This window comes from Lytechinus variegatus, chromosome 17, assembly GCF_018143015.1.
Source record: "Lytechinus variegatus isolate NC3 chromosome 17, Lvar_3.0, whole genome shotgun sequence".
Taxonomy (NCBI): Eukaryota; Metazoa; Echinodermata; class Echinoidea; order Temnopleuroida; family Toxopneustidae; genus Lytechinus; species Lytechinus variegatus.
This window is the reverse complement of record NC_054756.1, coordinates 4,711,378-4,726,026: the sequence shown is the minus strand read 5'-3', so window position 1 is coordinate 4,726,026 and position 14,649 is coordinate 4,711,378. Positions and strand designations below refer to the sequence as shown.

At 35.5% G+C, this 14,649-nt stretch overlaps 1 protein-coding gene across 1 annotated transcript in view; it reads left to right on the top strand.

The window, feature by feature from the left end:
* LOC121430860 (acetyl-coenzyme A synthetase, cytoplasmic-like) overlaps window positions 1-14,649 on the top strand; it is a 34,390-nt gene that overhangs the window by 1,525 nt on the left and 18,216 nt on the right. Inside the window, exons 2-4 of the mRNA XM_041628284.1 lie at window positions 10,330-10,421; window positions 11,754-11,857; window positions 12,802-12,874. Of these exons, the coding sequence (XP_041484218.1) occupies window positions 10,330-10,421; window positions 11,754-11,857; window positions 12,802-12,874 (269 nt within the window). The remainder of the gene's footprint in view (window positions 1-10,329; window positions 10,422-11,753; window positions 11,858-12,801; window positions 12,875-14,649) is intronic.

Below are 14,649 nucleotides of genomic sequence, written 5' to 3'. Positions count from 1 at the left end.
AACATGAATATATTCTCACCTTTCATATTATTAGCATTATTTTATTGTTAAATGGGATTTTATCGCTGATTTGGGGACTTTTCGGACATCGTTTTGTGCAGTCGACGACTTCCGAATATCCGCCATTTTAGATTTGATGAATCACCGTGATCATTATATTATGACCGAACGTAGAGGGCAGCAACACACGGCCGGATTCTGCCTTCTATGCGGACGTAAGTGTAAACTAATTTGGATACGATCGAGTGATGGAGAGGCTCGAGTGTAGTTACGATGTGTTGATTGTCATGATTGTTGTTGCAAAGTGAGATCGTGTTTTTTCAGTTGATATTTGTATTTTGTTGAGGATTTGGGATGAATTTCTGTTGCTTTTTTGTGCATTTTGAGAAAAAACATGTTTTCCGGGATTTTGCGTTTGAAAAGCCACTTTCCGTTTCAAACAGCCGATTCCGTGAATTCCGTCCGTTTTCCGCGATCGCGGAAAATCACTGTCCCTACTAATGCTATGGAGATCCTCCCATTGGCAATGCGACAAGGATGTGGGATGTCACTGATGAACAACTTTCCTTTTGGTGGACTATAAAATACCCTCAAAATGTCTCTGTTTGCTTTTTCATATGATGATACAAACTCTTTATCCATGATGTATTTTTAAAAAATATGTATTATGTAGAAAGAACACATGATCTCTGGATAGATGTGATAAAAGAGGCAATTCAAGTGAAATTTATACTAAAGTAATGGGGAGAGTTGTTCATCAGTGACATCACACATCCTTGTTGCATTGCCAATGGGAGGATCTCCATAGCATTAGTGATTACAATATTTAAATGCTCATAACTTTCTCATTTATTGTCTGATTTTTCTCAAACTTTTGTTGATCTGTTTCTTTGATTTTTCTGTTTTCACACAAGCTATCTTGTTCCAATGGTTTCAAACTCCTTTAAGTTATGGAGCCTCAACGGTCAACAATACACCTACAAATTACAGGTCTAACGTTAGGCAGGCAACCATTCTTCGATCACAAGGGTTTTATACCCTTCTAAGGTTGTTGTTGTTGTCATGTTTTTATCCTATTGAAGGCTTTGTGATAATGGCTTCACGAGTTTCCTCCTGGATTTTCCTGAATTTGTGACCTACATGTATTCACTAATATGTAGCGTAATTAAATTGGCATTGCCAGACTCTAAGAACAATCTAAAACAAAGTTAAACTTGATTTTGTGTATAGAGCCAAATGTACAAGTCTAGATCTATGTTTATTTGGTGACTTTCCACTGATTTTTTTTATTATTACGAGAATAGCACTCTGATGCACGCATGTTCAAAAACAAAGAAAGGGAAGGAAGTACATGTACATTGTAGGAAAGGAGAGAGGGTGAGATAAAGTACAGGTCGTATCCAAACCTATCATAAAATTGGATTCTTATTTTTATTCAAAATTTTTGTGTACAATGTTTTGGAAGTTTTCCCAACCCACCCTTTTCTTCCCCTTAAAGTCTACTGCCATTAATGCCACTTATTTACTTTATTTGTCTATTTCTTTATGTATTTATTCATTCATTCATTCAATTAATCATTCACTTAATCACTCATTATTTATCATACCAGACAAAAGCAGTGAACAGTAACATAGTTGGTTTCCATTTTAAGTAAATGTCATCTACCAGGAGGAACAAGTTACCAGGATGTTATAAAATTTTAACACCAACAAGTCCTGGTATATTTTTGCTGTTGAGGAAGTGCTAATGTGTGAACGTAATAATTTTTTAATGGAAGATTGGGCTGGTGGGAAGATGCATCTTAAAAATGAGTGTTATTTGCCTATGCTTGTTCGCTCCCTTTGAAAGCACCCCCATCTCATGTCTTCCAAAATTTCTGAACCCCCCGTTTGGTGGGATTTTCCTACTTTGGAGACCCTCCTAAATCCAGAACACTTCTCAATGAATCAATAGGCGGTTTCAAACCGCCTCGATCACAAGAATCCCCGTTAAATTACGAGAACTTTTTAAGGCTAAAAAATACCCGTTAATTATTCCTGCATTCACACCGCCCCGAAACACATCCTTCGGGATAAGTTCCCGAAGTTACGAGCATGCGCAGTGTGGTCTGATAAGCAGGCAAGGCGGGAGATTCAAAATCTCTAGCCCAGCAGCCACCCACGCCGCCGCGCCCAACGACACGCTGGGGTAAAAGTTCCCGTAATTTGCTTTCACATCGCCAAAATACCTGCGACCTTGGAAAAATCCCCACGAAAGTTCTCGTAATTTCGCCAAGTACCTACTATTTAGCGGGTATTTTCTTTCGGGGAGATTACGCGTAGTTTGCTTTCACATTACCAAAATACCTGGTATTTTCTGATCGGGGTAAATTTCCCGATCAGAGAATACCTGGAACTGGCGAACTTCGAGGCGGTCTGAAACCACCTAAAGTACGTCTCATTCTAACCCCCCCCCCATCTCAGGATGAACATCGGGGACAAACAACCTAGAGCTCCCCCCTTATCTCGGGTAAGCTGTCGTTACCATAGAGGTTAACTCTGATGTCATGATGGAGGACATGCTTTCAAAACTGGCAGGAATTCCAGGAATTTGATCCTGGGATTTGTTCAGTTTTTCTATAATATTCAAGATATTTTATAATCCCCTTTTTAAATTTCTCAGTAGTCATAAAATTAAGAGAGAGAGGAAAAAAAACACCCCCTAGAAATCTCCGGGTGATAAGTCAAATACACCCCCTTTTTTACAATTCGCGGGCAAGACTTGTCCCGCGAACAAGTACCCCTTTACCGGATATTTTAGGAACATGCATGCGGTCCCTCCAACCTTGGAGGGGGGGGGGCGGGCTGATGTCGTACAATCATTACTATGCATATGGGCAATTCCATAAAGTTTTTCCGTTCGACCCCATATACATGTCTGTGGGACCTTCATGAAATTTTCTGTTCCTGCAATATGTACATTTCATCTTGATGGGGGGGGAGATCAGATACACTGTAGAGCAAGGGGATTTGGGGAATGCAGAGCAGCAGAAGTTGTTCCAGATGAATGGAAATGTCAAGATAAGGGATATCCTTATAGCATGCTGTTATTTTTCTGAGATATGATGGAAGGGGACTTAAAAAAGAAAATGTTGTTTTTTGTGTTTGTTTTGTTTTGTTTTGTTTCTTTTTTTGTGGGGGCTACTTTTCCTAACTTACTACTTACAGTGTATGATATGTTTCATAAGCGTTAACACTGCAATAAACAGAGTTTTCAGAGCTTTTTTAATATCATTTTCCACATTTGAACATTATTCACTCGGGGGCAAATTCACCCAAAGCTCCTGTGTGATTTTTTTTCTTTGCCTTGCAAGCAGCTTCAGTAGAAGTTAGTCATTATGACAATGCCATGACTACATTAATCCTACTACTAGTCCGGTCAAGGAAATCCTTACTAATCCTTGCCATCAGTGCTAATAAAAATTACATGTACCGGTCTGTGGATTTTTGTTTGAACAGCTTTGAGTCTTAAATTGGCAACATTATATCATCATTGCCACATTTTTACCATTAATTAATAGTATATGAGCAATACATGTAAAATGTCATAAATGAATAATCAAACACTTCCCTTTAAATTGTTTTGTGCTAGAATAAAGTGAGGAATTTGTCTGTTTGCTTAGGAAAACAATGATTTTTTTACTTAAAATTCTAATATGAAGAAATTGATGTTTACATGTTTTAAACATGGATGCTGGTGTATGGGATGAAATTAATTTGGTGTTGTGCAGCCACTTTTATTAACTTATTTGAATGCTCAGTAAATGATTATTTTCGGGTGCAATTTTTTTTCTGGGCTTCATTATCACAGACAAAGGTGACAAGTGGAACCTTTTAAAAGTCAAATCAATTTTAATGCATTTAATGATAAATACCAGTTGTGGTAACGATCTCAAAATTCGTTCAAACAGAATCCAATTGAATCACCACAAAAGTGTTTGTATGCGCCAAACTCCAAACAGCTGTGTAAGAAAATGTGTAAAAGCTGAGAAATGAGCAGAATAAGCAGGGAATTCTATATCAAATGTCAAGTATTTTTTTAAGCGAGTATATACACACTGTACATGTACCTGTGTCCCACATGGTTTTCTGTGTTTAGTGATCATCAGAATTATCATTTTTAGCTATAAAGATTAGTCACAATTTTACAAAGATAATTTGACATTAATGTTCCAGAGATCTAGATGTGTATGTATGATAATATAAAATAATTGCTGTAACTACTCTCTTACTTTTACATGTACCTGGTAAGCTATATTATTAGCTATAGAGTACGTGTAATGAAGCAAGTTGTCTAACAGCTTGACAGCTCTGTATTAAAGCTGTAAAATCAATTTTCTATGAGGCTAAAATAAAAATTGATTTTCCAGAGTCTGATCCCCCACCATAGCGTTGCTGTTTTGTGAGGTCCTCATTAGAAAATCATGTTACACAGACCAACATTGCACTGTGTACATGTATGTACATGAAGTGCACAGTATAAAGACATAATCAACTTTAAACCTTATCCGTTATTGTACATGTATGTCTTTTTACCGACATAGTCAACAGCATTATGAAATCTAGGGATATATGGATCTTAAAGGACAAGTCCACCCCAACAAACTTTGATTTGAAAAGAGGAGAAAAATCCAACAAGCAAAACACTGAAAATTTCATCAAAATCGGATGTAAAATAAGAAAGTTATGACATTTTAAAGTTTTGCTTAATTTCACAAAACAGTTAATGTACATGTTTGTACATGTACATCCTGGTTGGTGTGCAAATTGGCAGACTGATGCTGTCACCCACTCACTATTTCTTTTTAGGTGGTCTGTCTATGACAGATCACCTCTTAATTTCGTCAAAATTTTCTTTATTTATTTCTTTATTATTTATTTTTCGCACCTACATGTATGTTTGTCGCCAACTTTTCTCGGAATTGGCTCAATCAATTGTACTGATTTTTTCGGCATATATAGAGTCTATCATAGAGACGGCATACTAAACTTTTCAAGATGATATGGTCATGATGACGTCATCTACGCGCCATTTTGTAAAATTCTTCATTTGATCATATCTTCATTATCAATTATCAAAAATTAACAATATTTACATGACATTAACTTCACGTCAAGGGTCAACTGTCAATGTCATCAAAGGTCATGTAAAGGTCATGACGCGCGCGTATGGTAAAAAAAATAAAAGGTAAAAAAATTCTCCAAATAGCCTATAAAATTTTTTGGGTACGTTTCAGGTCATTTTGAGCATTTCAAAAATTTGCGCGCACGTATGCACGCGCGTTTCCACCCGTAACTCCTAATAACGCAAAGCAGAAACACCGTTTTTTTTACATCATTGCATTGATAATAAAATTCTGAACAATTTGATACCTTGATCAACCTTCTACGACCATTAATAACGAAATTAACACCCGTTAAAGTTTGCAGTACGTGTGCGCGTGAGCTCTCACTGTATATATGGGCAAAAACATGCCTATTGAAAATTCACTGTAGCTCTTTAAATAGTCCATTGACCCCCAATTTTTTTCCAAATATCGATAGAGTATGAGTTGTATATTTGATTTCATGTCATCAATGTCCCTAAATTATATCATGACGTCATCAAAATGGCGCCTAAACTAAAAATTTCATTTTTCAAAAATGACGTCATCAAATTTATGCAAATTTGGTTGTAACTTCTCGGATATAGATCGTTTTTTGCCCAGATTTTGATATGTAGTAGAATGTACTATTTCTCCTTTAATAGTTTCATGAATTTTCGTTTTGAGTAATGCATCATTGCGTAAAACAGCGATGAAAAGAGGCATGTCATATTTCCTTATTTTCTGTGTAATGTCTATGGGAAATGACTTTTTGTCAAAACTAGATTCGACATTCCTCTATTTCGTGAGCCATATCTCCATTGTTTCTTGTCAGTTTTCCCTGAGCTTTTAATATGTTGTAGCTGAGATCCTAAGCTTTCGAAAGTGTGCCCTCCATTTTTTGATCAGATGCGGGATCATGCCCGTTTTTCACTTGCAAAATTGGACTTGTAATTCTCAAAATTGCTTATGTGTATTCTCTATGGGGAATATCGTGGCTCAATGGATAACGCATTTGACTTGCTTTCTAAAGGGCGCAGGTTCAAGTCCCGGGGAGTGTTTCATCAACATTTTCATCCGACAAGTTGTCAGATCTGACATCTTTCTCTGATGTTGATTGGCTGAGAGGTACAGTGTACTGTTTCTATGGTAACTGTCGGATAAAATGGGACTTGTCGGATGAAACGTCCGACAAGTCCTTTCATGAAACGCCCCCCTGGGGTAAAGAAGATTTTTTTTTTCCATTTTTTTCTTTTTACCACCTCGTACATGATCCTTTATGATAATTTAATGGTATAAAAGTTAAAATTTAGCAAGATAAAAAAGATTTTAATTACTTTTTTTCATATCACATGTTTTGTCATACATCTAAGAGACCCTTTTCACAGTGCTTTATCATCTCCCGACTTTCGCAAGTATTCCATCAATAATGAGCATTCCGTTGTCATCATGAAGATCATATTGATATGCATGAACATGGTAATAGTAATCATGATGGCGAGAATAAAGACAGACCACCTAATTCGTCCGCATGACGAATTAAAATCTAGTGTATTTTATTACATGAAATATGATCTTCTCCTACATACATGTACTTGTCAAGTGAAACAAAGTTTTATTTTTCCCTGAACATGTGCAATTACCATTATTTTAACAGTTTGTGGTTAAGTTACATGTAAGTTGGTTCTTATTGTCAAATCTGTAAAAATTGAAATGTTGTGTTATTCAAACAATAAAAAACAAAAGAAATAGTGAGTGATGGACATCATTGACTCTCTCATTTGCATATCGCTGAGTTGCACATTGAACTGTTTTTTGAAAAATAAGCGAAACTTAAAGAGGTCATAACTGTCTTATTTTACATCGGATTTCGATTAATTTTGCAGCGTATGTTTGTTTCATTTTTCTCTATCAATTCAAATCAACAATTTTCTGGGGTGGACTTGACCTTTAAACAAAGGTCTTGATATTGATGACATTTAAAGGGGAAGTTAATCATGTTTCTTTATAAATTTGAAGAGAAGAGAATGTTGAAACACGTGTGAAAATCAGCTGATGTATTTTTTTTTAATTTGACCATCTGAATGCTGCTCACTTTCCAGAACTAATGTCTGTGATGGGGATAGTGGACGATTTTCAGAAATTCAAGAATAAGTCTCCCCCCCAAAAAAATCCAGTTAATCCAGGAGTAACTAATTATTAGGACTCAGAATGTTATTATAAAATGCATTATATAAATATCAGTCTGAAATTGCAAAATTTTCTGCAGACCACCCCCCCCCCCTCAGCCACCCATCCCAGACGTTTTTTTTCTTTATATAGCACCTTTCCTTTTTCTCTGTCTCCAGCCTTATTCATACACTCTTTTCTCAGGTGGGATACTAAACACAGATTCATGTACATGTATCATACAAGATTGAATTGACCAAAATTTGGCACCATTTCATGAATAAGAATATTGCTTTTATTTGTTTTGTACTATGTAAAAAAAAAGCTTGAGAAATTTGTATTTAAAAAAAATCAGGACAATATATCCTCGGGGGGGGGGGGGGGGGTCACTTCCATTGACGAGTGGATACCATGTGCGACCATGGGGTCTCGAAAAGCACTCTAGACACATGTTTTCCATATTCTGAAAATGAATCCCTTAACAAGTATTGGAAACAAAACGATACTCTTGGCAAGTATTCCCTGAAATGAACCCCTAAACAAGTACAGCAATGTTTTATTGTTATTTCACGGCTGGTCCGTCGGTCTTCGGTTTTAGACACCATTTGGTTTAGTATGGTCCCACCTTCAACACCTCGTCATTGCGCAAATCGGACTCTAATCACGTAGTGTTGGGGCAAAAAGGACATCCTATATAAAACATTTTTATTTTCTTTTATCATCCCCGAAAATTTGACCTAAACACGTAGCTTTCCTAGCAAAATAGGTACCTTTATTTTTGTGTTTTTCACACCCTTATCTCGTTACCTACTTGAAAAATACATCCTTTTTACGTGTTTTTTTGGTCGCGGATGGTATCCACTCATCAATGTGAGTGCCCCTCCCCCGGTATATCCTTTACCCTACAGTAGTTTCATAGGATTGGAAAAAAATGCCTGAAATTACTCCACAGGAAGTGTGCAAGTTAAATTCTCATACATGCTTGTATGCATTTGTAGTTTTCAAGTCAAAATTTACTATAACCCCCCCCCAAAAAAAAAATTAGACATATATAGGCCTATTTCAAAACAGGTAACTCTACATGTACATGGAAGACCAGCGTCACTGTGCCAGTCACGCTGAATGTGGGCTATCCACCGTATTTTATTGTATATAATTGTGCTTTTAATACGGAAATTAATACTACTACTACTACTACATGTAGGACTTGGATTAAATATGTCAACTTGGAATGTTTACCGTTCCAATAACATACACAATTCATGTAATTATGCGAAGGTGGTGTACATTTTGGATGACACATACATGTATGTAGCCCCGTGGTACAAATGTTTAAAGATAAATTCCAGTATTGGTAACGATCTCAAAATGACTTTTTACAGAATCGAATGTAATGACCACCCAAGTGTCTGTTTGTATGAATAAAAAATATGTGCCAAAGGATTCTGGAAGAAACTGTGTAATTGCTGAGAAATAAGCAAAATAAGCGCGGATTCGGTCACTTCCGTCGGGTCTTTATTCCAGCAATAATAATACGCTGTCCCACGTGTGCCTATTTGTGTTGGTGATCTTCAGTGTGAACATTTTTCAGCGTTGATTTCAAGTTTTCACAAAGATGAGTTAATGTAACTTTACCAGATCTAGATTCTCGATGATAATACTGACAATTAAGCCTGGTTTTACAGACTTTCTCATGAAATCAGTGTTTACTGCAACTACTGGTATTTCTCTTTAACTTTATAGCTACTAAATATTAGCTCCTTTTTGCTTGCATACAACGTGGAGCTCTGTAGTATGGTCCATGCATATAATATAGTAACTGTAGGCATTGTACAAATATATGCTAATGAACAGCACTAAGTGCTGACATCAGATAATTTAGGACATTCTTTTAATCTTTTCATAATCAGTCATCAGTATTTGTATTGTGATACTGAAAATGTCATTATGCCGTATTCAGCACGTTGTGTGAATGATAGTCTCTTGCACTTCAAAAGAGATGTACATGTATATATAGTTATCAAATATTGACTGAGATGATTTGTTTTATATTTATAGTTAACAAGTTATCATTCTCCATTTGGAAGTTGACAATGTATGATTTTATATTGTTTGTCAATACCAGAATAGGAAGAGTAGAGAAATTTGCAGTACTTACATGTAGATTAAGATCTGAAATGTGAATTTGGACTTGTCCCTGTGAATGTGAATTGCTGGATTTACAGGATCAACATCATCATCACCACCACCACCATCATCATCCCCATCATCATCATCCCCATCATCACCATCATCATCATCTCCATCATCATCATCATCATCACCACCATCATCATCATCATTATCATCATCTTCATCACCACCACCACCACCATCATCATCATCACCACCATCATCATCATCATCACCATCATCACCATCATCCTTACCACCATCATCATCATCCAAATCACCATCATCCATGGCCGTACACTCAAAAAATTTTGAAGACTTGAAAGTGAGGGAGCAAAGCGACGGAGCTGGTCATGGGGACGCTAAAGTGAACTTAAAGGATTTTGTGCAGTTTTAGTGAATGTGTGAAAATTTTCATTAGAAATGTAGGTTTTCAAAATTTATGGTGGGGGGGGGAGACTGCCCCGCCCCCCATGGCTGTTTATGGCCATGTTATCATCCTAATCATCATGATCATTACCTTTGTTCATCTACATCATAATACATCCATCTGAAATTGTCATTAACATCATCATAATCATCATTATCACCATTGATCATCTCCATCACAATCATTTAACACCATCATCATCACAATCTTATCATATTACCATTAATCGTAATCAGTGTTGTCATCATGAACATCACCATCATCATTACATCATTAATGTACCATCATCAACTATTATGATGATGATGGTGATGATAACAATGTAAGTTCAAGATGAGTGATCATGTAACTCTGCTGGTATTTGGATAATAATTATCATAACAACACCGGAAAGTTGAATTAAATATTATTTTGTGAATATTTTATGTTTATCAGGGAAGGCAATGATCCCGATGACAGTTCAAAGATCACCTATGGTCAACTCCTTAAAGATGTCTGCAAGTTTGCCAATGTCCTCAAACAACATGGTGAGCTACCTGTCTAAAGCTTCAGTAAAGGCTCACTGTGAATAATACTCAAGTACTGTCCAACATACCATTCCTGCCAAAGTCTAGTGGCCATTAAATCTCTTGTGGTGTTAAAACTGACACCAACTGGTGTAAATAGAGGACCACACCCTGAGGTGTTAAAATTACACCCTAGAGATTGAATATAACACCAAAGAGTGCAAATGTAAAAACCAAAGGTGTTGTAATAACACCTGTAGGTGTAAAACTAACACCACCAATTTAACACCAGTGTAAAAGAACTGGTGTGGTCCTCTACATGTATGTACACCAGTTAAAACCACAGTTTTTGCTGTGATAGTTGATTCTCTGACAATTTTATTTTTTTTTCATGTCTACAGAACTACATGTACCTTTCATTGCGTCTGAAAGTGCATTCAGTTGGTTTTACTTCTCCCCTTTATATACCGGTATGTTTATTGATTGGATATCAAAAACTACACAAAGAAATCATATCCTGAAATTTCCTGTCAATTCCATTCCATAATTGAGAGGGTCTTTATGAAATAAACAGATATTTTGTTTGGACACCTGATCAAATTAGATTGTGATGTAGAATCGGTAAATTTATCTAATACATTTTTAGTTTCATCCTCCAGGCTCCACACAACAAATGTTTTTTGGGCGTACATGTATGCATTATGATGTAGTAATGAAAGTGAATTTAGTGACATGCACTTTTGGGGGATTTACCAAAACTAAATATAGGCTTTTACCAGCAAGGGTACAAAAATCAACTACAACAACAAAATTTTTCCATAAAAGTTGCTGAAATCTTATATTTAATTCATGAAATGCTCCCTATTTTCTGTGTTTTCTTTTTATATTATTATTTTAATATTTGGAAACTGTCAAAGAATGAAGAATATTCCTTTCTTTCTTCACTCTGAGAGATAATTTTTTCAATGGATTCATAGGGTATTATTGGTAAAGCAAAAGTTCATTGACCCTTTGTTATGACTCCATCTTTATTGAAGGTGATAGTGGGCCTTATCACACATGAATCTTAAATCATCAATGTTATAACGATGATTGCTATTGTAGTCTTGACTGATTTAGCGTTCGTGATTCTAATCATGTTCTACATGTAATTTGGTTACACACATGCTAAATATTCGTCATAAGCCTTATTTTTCACTTGAAGAATCATTCAAATTACGATTTTTTTTACCGTGTGAAAGGGTGAAGTATTTTTTTTTTCAAGTCGAGTAAAAAAGCACACAGTATATGTTTATGCTTATTACATTCTGTTTGTAATATTGTTTTCTAATGCGAAAAGTTCTTGTTTCACAGGTGTAAAGAAAGGAGATCGTGTAGCAATCTACATGCCGATGATATTTGAGCTAGTGGTTGCCATGTTGGCTTGTGCTCGTATTGGAGCAATGCATTCTATCGTGGTAAGTCATTTGAATGAAGGTGATTATGTGTGCATATGAATGGCAGTAATATTTTCATTTTGCATTTTAGTGTCCTTGATGTAATAATTGTACATGTAGATCTATATTCTAAATATCCTTTAAATTAGACTGATTGATAAATCGGCAACTTTCTTTTTATAAATGTATACCCCTGTGCCATTGTTGGCTTTAATCCAGTTCAATTCCATTGATTAATCTACAGTGTATTTTCTGTCCTGATAAAAACAAATGTATGACTTTAGCAATAAAACGTTATGAAATGGTAAATATGCATGTATACATGTACATGAATTCATAGCAACCAAAATATGGATGTAGAAAACTACATTGTTATGATGAATACCAGGGTAGGAAAGGATTTAATTTTCCTGGGGCTATCTTTGTTTCCACATTGGGAGATATAGAAATGGAGGGGGAGGGGGCTATTTCTTTACTTTTTAAAGGTAACAAGCAGAATATGCAGTAATTGGCCAATATCGTTATTCTGCCATAGTTAGAATAATGATTTTATAAATAAACATGAATATTGGTTGTGAAAGATCTTGGGGTGACTCTAGAAAGAATGGTTGCCCCACAGCATGAATTTTGGATGGATTTTAGCGCCGACTTGGGTTGTCTAGAGGGCAATATCACCCGTCGCTCTCATGCATCACCTCTGCTGATGTATACAGTATGTTCATGTACTAGGAAGTAGGAAGCATAATAGAACAAGAACATTGAACAAGGATGTTTAATAAAATGGAATTGATGAGCGGAATACTTTCCAAAAACCCTTCAGATCTGACCACGGCTGTCCTAAAAGGGCTTGAGAAAATTTGATTCATCCCCATGTAATGAAAGAGTGAAAAAGATGACAATACATGTATGAGGTAATGAGATATTGAACGATGTGCTTGAAATTCTCTTTATCTTTTAATTTACAGTTTGGAGGTTTTTCATCGGACTCTCTTGCTGGTCGAATGTTGGATGCTAAATCATCTGTTCTTGTCACTGCAGGTAAGACTATAAAATCCTTTTGAGAAATTGATACTATATTGATATTTGGGGATCAAAGGTCAATGTAGTTCTGATTGAAAAATAAATTAGATCTAATTTGACCTTTCACCCCCAGGAAGACCATAGCCGACCTATAGCTTGGTTGTGAGACAAGATTTCTATTTGGGCTCAATGGTAAATTTAGGTCTTAATTCTAAGTATTAAACTCAATCAAAGAAGGTACAGTTGAGTTTTTCCAGTCAGTTTTCAAGTTCAGGGCCCCGTCTTACAAAGAGTTACAATTGATCCAATCAATCTCAACTCTATGGAAATCCAACCATACTATATTTTTTTCTACAAGAAATTTGCGCAATATCCCTTGTAAACAAAGAGAATCAAACTGAATCTTCTAGACAATGATAATGTATGAATACACATCATATATGAAAATTCTTTTGAACAACTTTGCATTTTAGATGTTGTTGCTGGCTGATTGGGACTCTTTGTAACACAGGGCCCATGTGTTTCGTTGTTGCCATTGCTATTCCATTCCTACTATTCTTCTTCACTAGTCAACCTTCCATATTATGATGAAATCCTGAACATAAACAGATGGAAAATTCAGTTATAAATCTATAATGGAAAATTGTGTATGAAATTGAGAACAATAACTTTACCCAGAGCTAAAAGTAGAAAGCAATAGGGGAAAGAAAGATAGAAGGTAAGAATGAATTGATGTAAAAAGAACATGGCAGAGAGCTAGAGCAGGAGAAGAAGGCACATCACCATTTAATGCAATAATATCTATCAGTTCCAAACTGTATCGATCCAGGTTTATCATTCTAGATCGACCGTGGTCAGGGACCAACAGAACTCGGGTGTACTTTCAAATAAAAAACCAAATCAAAAAGTTAAACAGGTTTTTGTGGTCCTAAATGAGCGCATGTGGACATAGTGGTCTGTATTCTGATGTGTGGTTTAACATAGGCCATGATCGAAACATGCTAAAATAATGGCAAGTCAGAATAGTCAAAATTTTGTGAAAATTGTAAGTCCACTGTTCTCTACATCATGCTATAATGGTGAGGTAAACTTATTCATTTGTTAATCCCAGAAGTTCTAAATGATCTGAGTAACAGATAAACTGATATCAAAACTGTTCTGTTGGAGATTTCTGCCACAATTGGTTATTAAAGGGGAAGTTCGCCCTGACAAAAAGTTGATTGCAAAAATAGCAGAAAAAAATAATTAAAAAAATTGCAGAAGGTTTGAGAAAAATCCATCAAAGAATAGAAAAGTTTTTAGAATTTTAATTATTTGATTTGTGACGTCATATGCAAGCAGCTTTACTACACATATTATGGTTTAAAAAAATCAATGAAATGTCACTTTCTCAAAAATTTTAATAGTTATTACTGTACGTTTAGCATATCAATACAAATCATTTCACACTTGTTCTGAAAAATACAATTAAAATTAGACATCGCAAACCATTAAAAATCTATATATATTACATAACGTATGGGGCAGCTGCCTGTTTTTGATGTTATACATCCAAAACTTAAAATGCAAATAACTTTCTTACGGATTTTCCTTCACCAATATTATTTTTTTTCTGCTTTTTTTACAACAAACTTTTGTTCAGGGTAAACTTCCCCTTTAATTCCATTACAGATAAATCACAACTTTAGACCAGGGGTAGTATTCTGAAAATTTTCTTAACTTTTCTTGTAACTCAGCAGGATAACAGCTCGCTAAAATTGTCTTAAATCGTTATTCTGAAAATTGTCTTATCT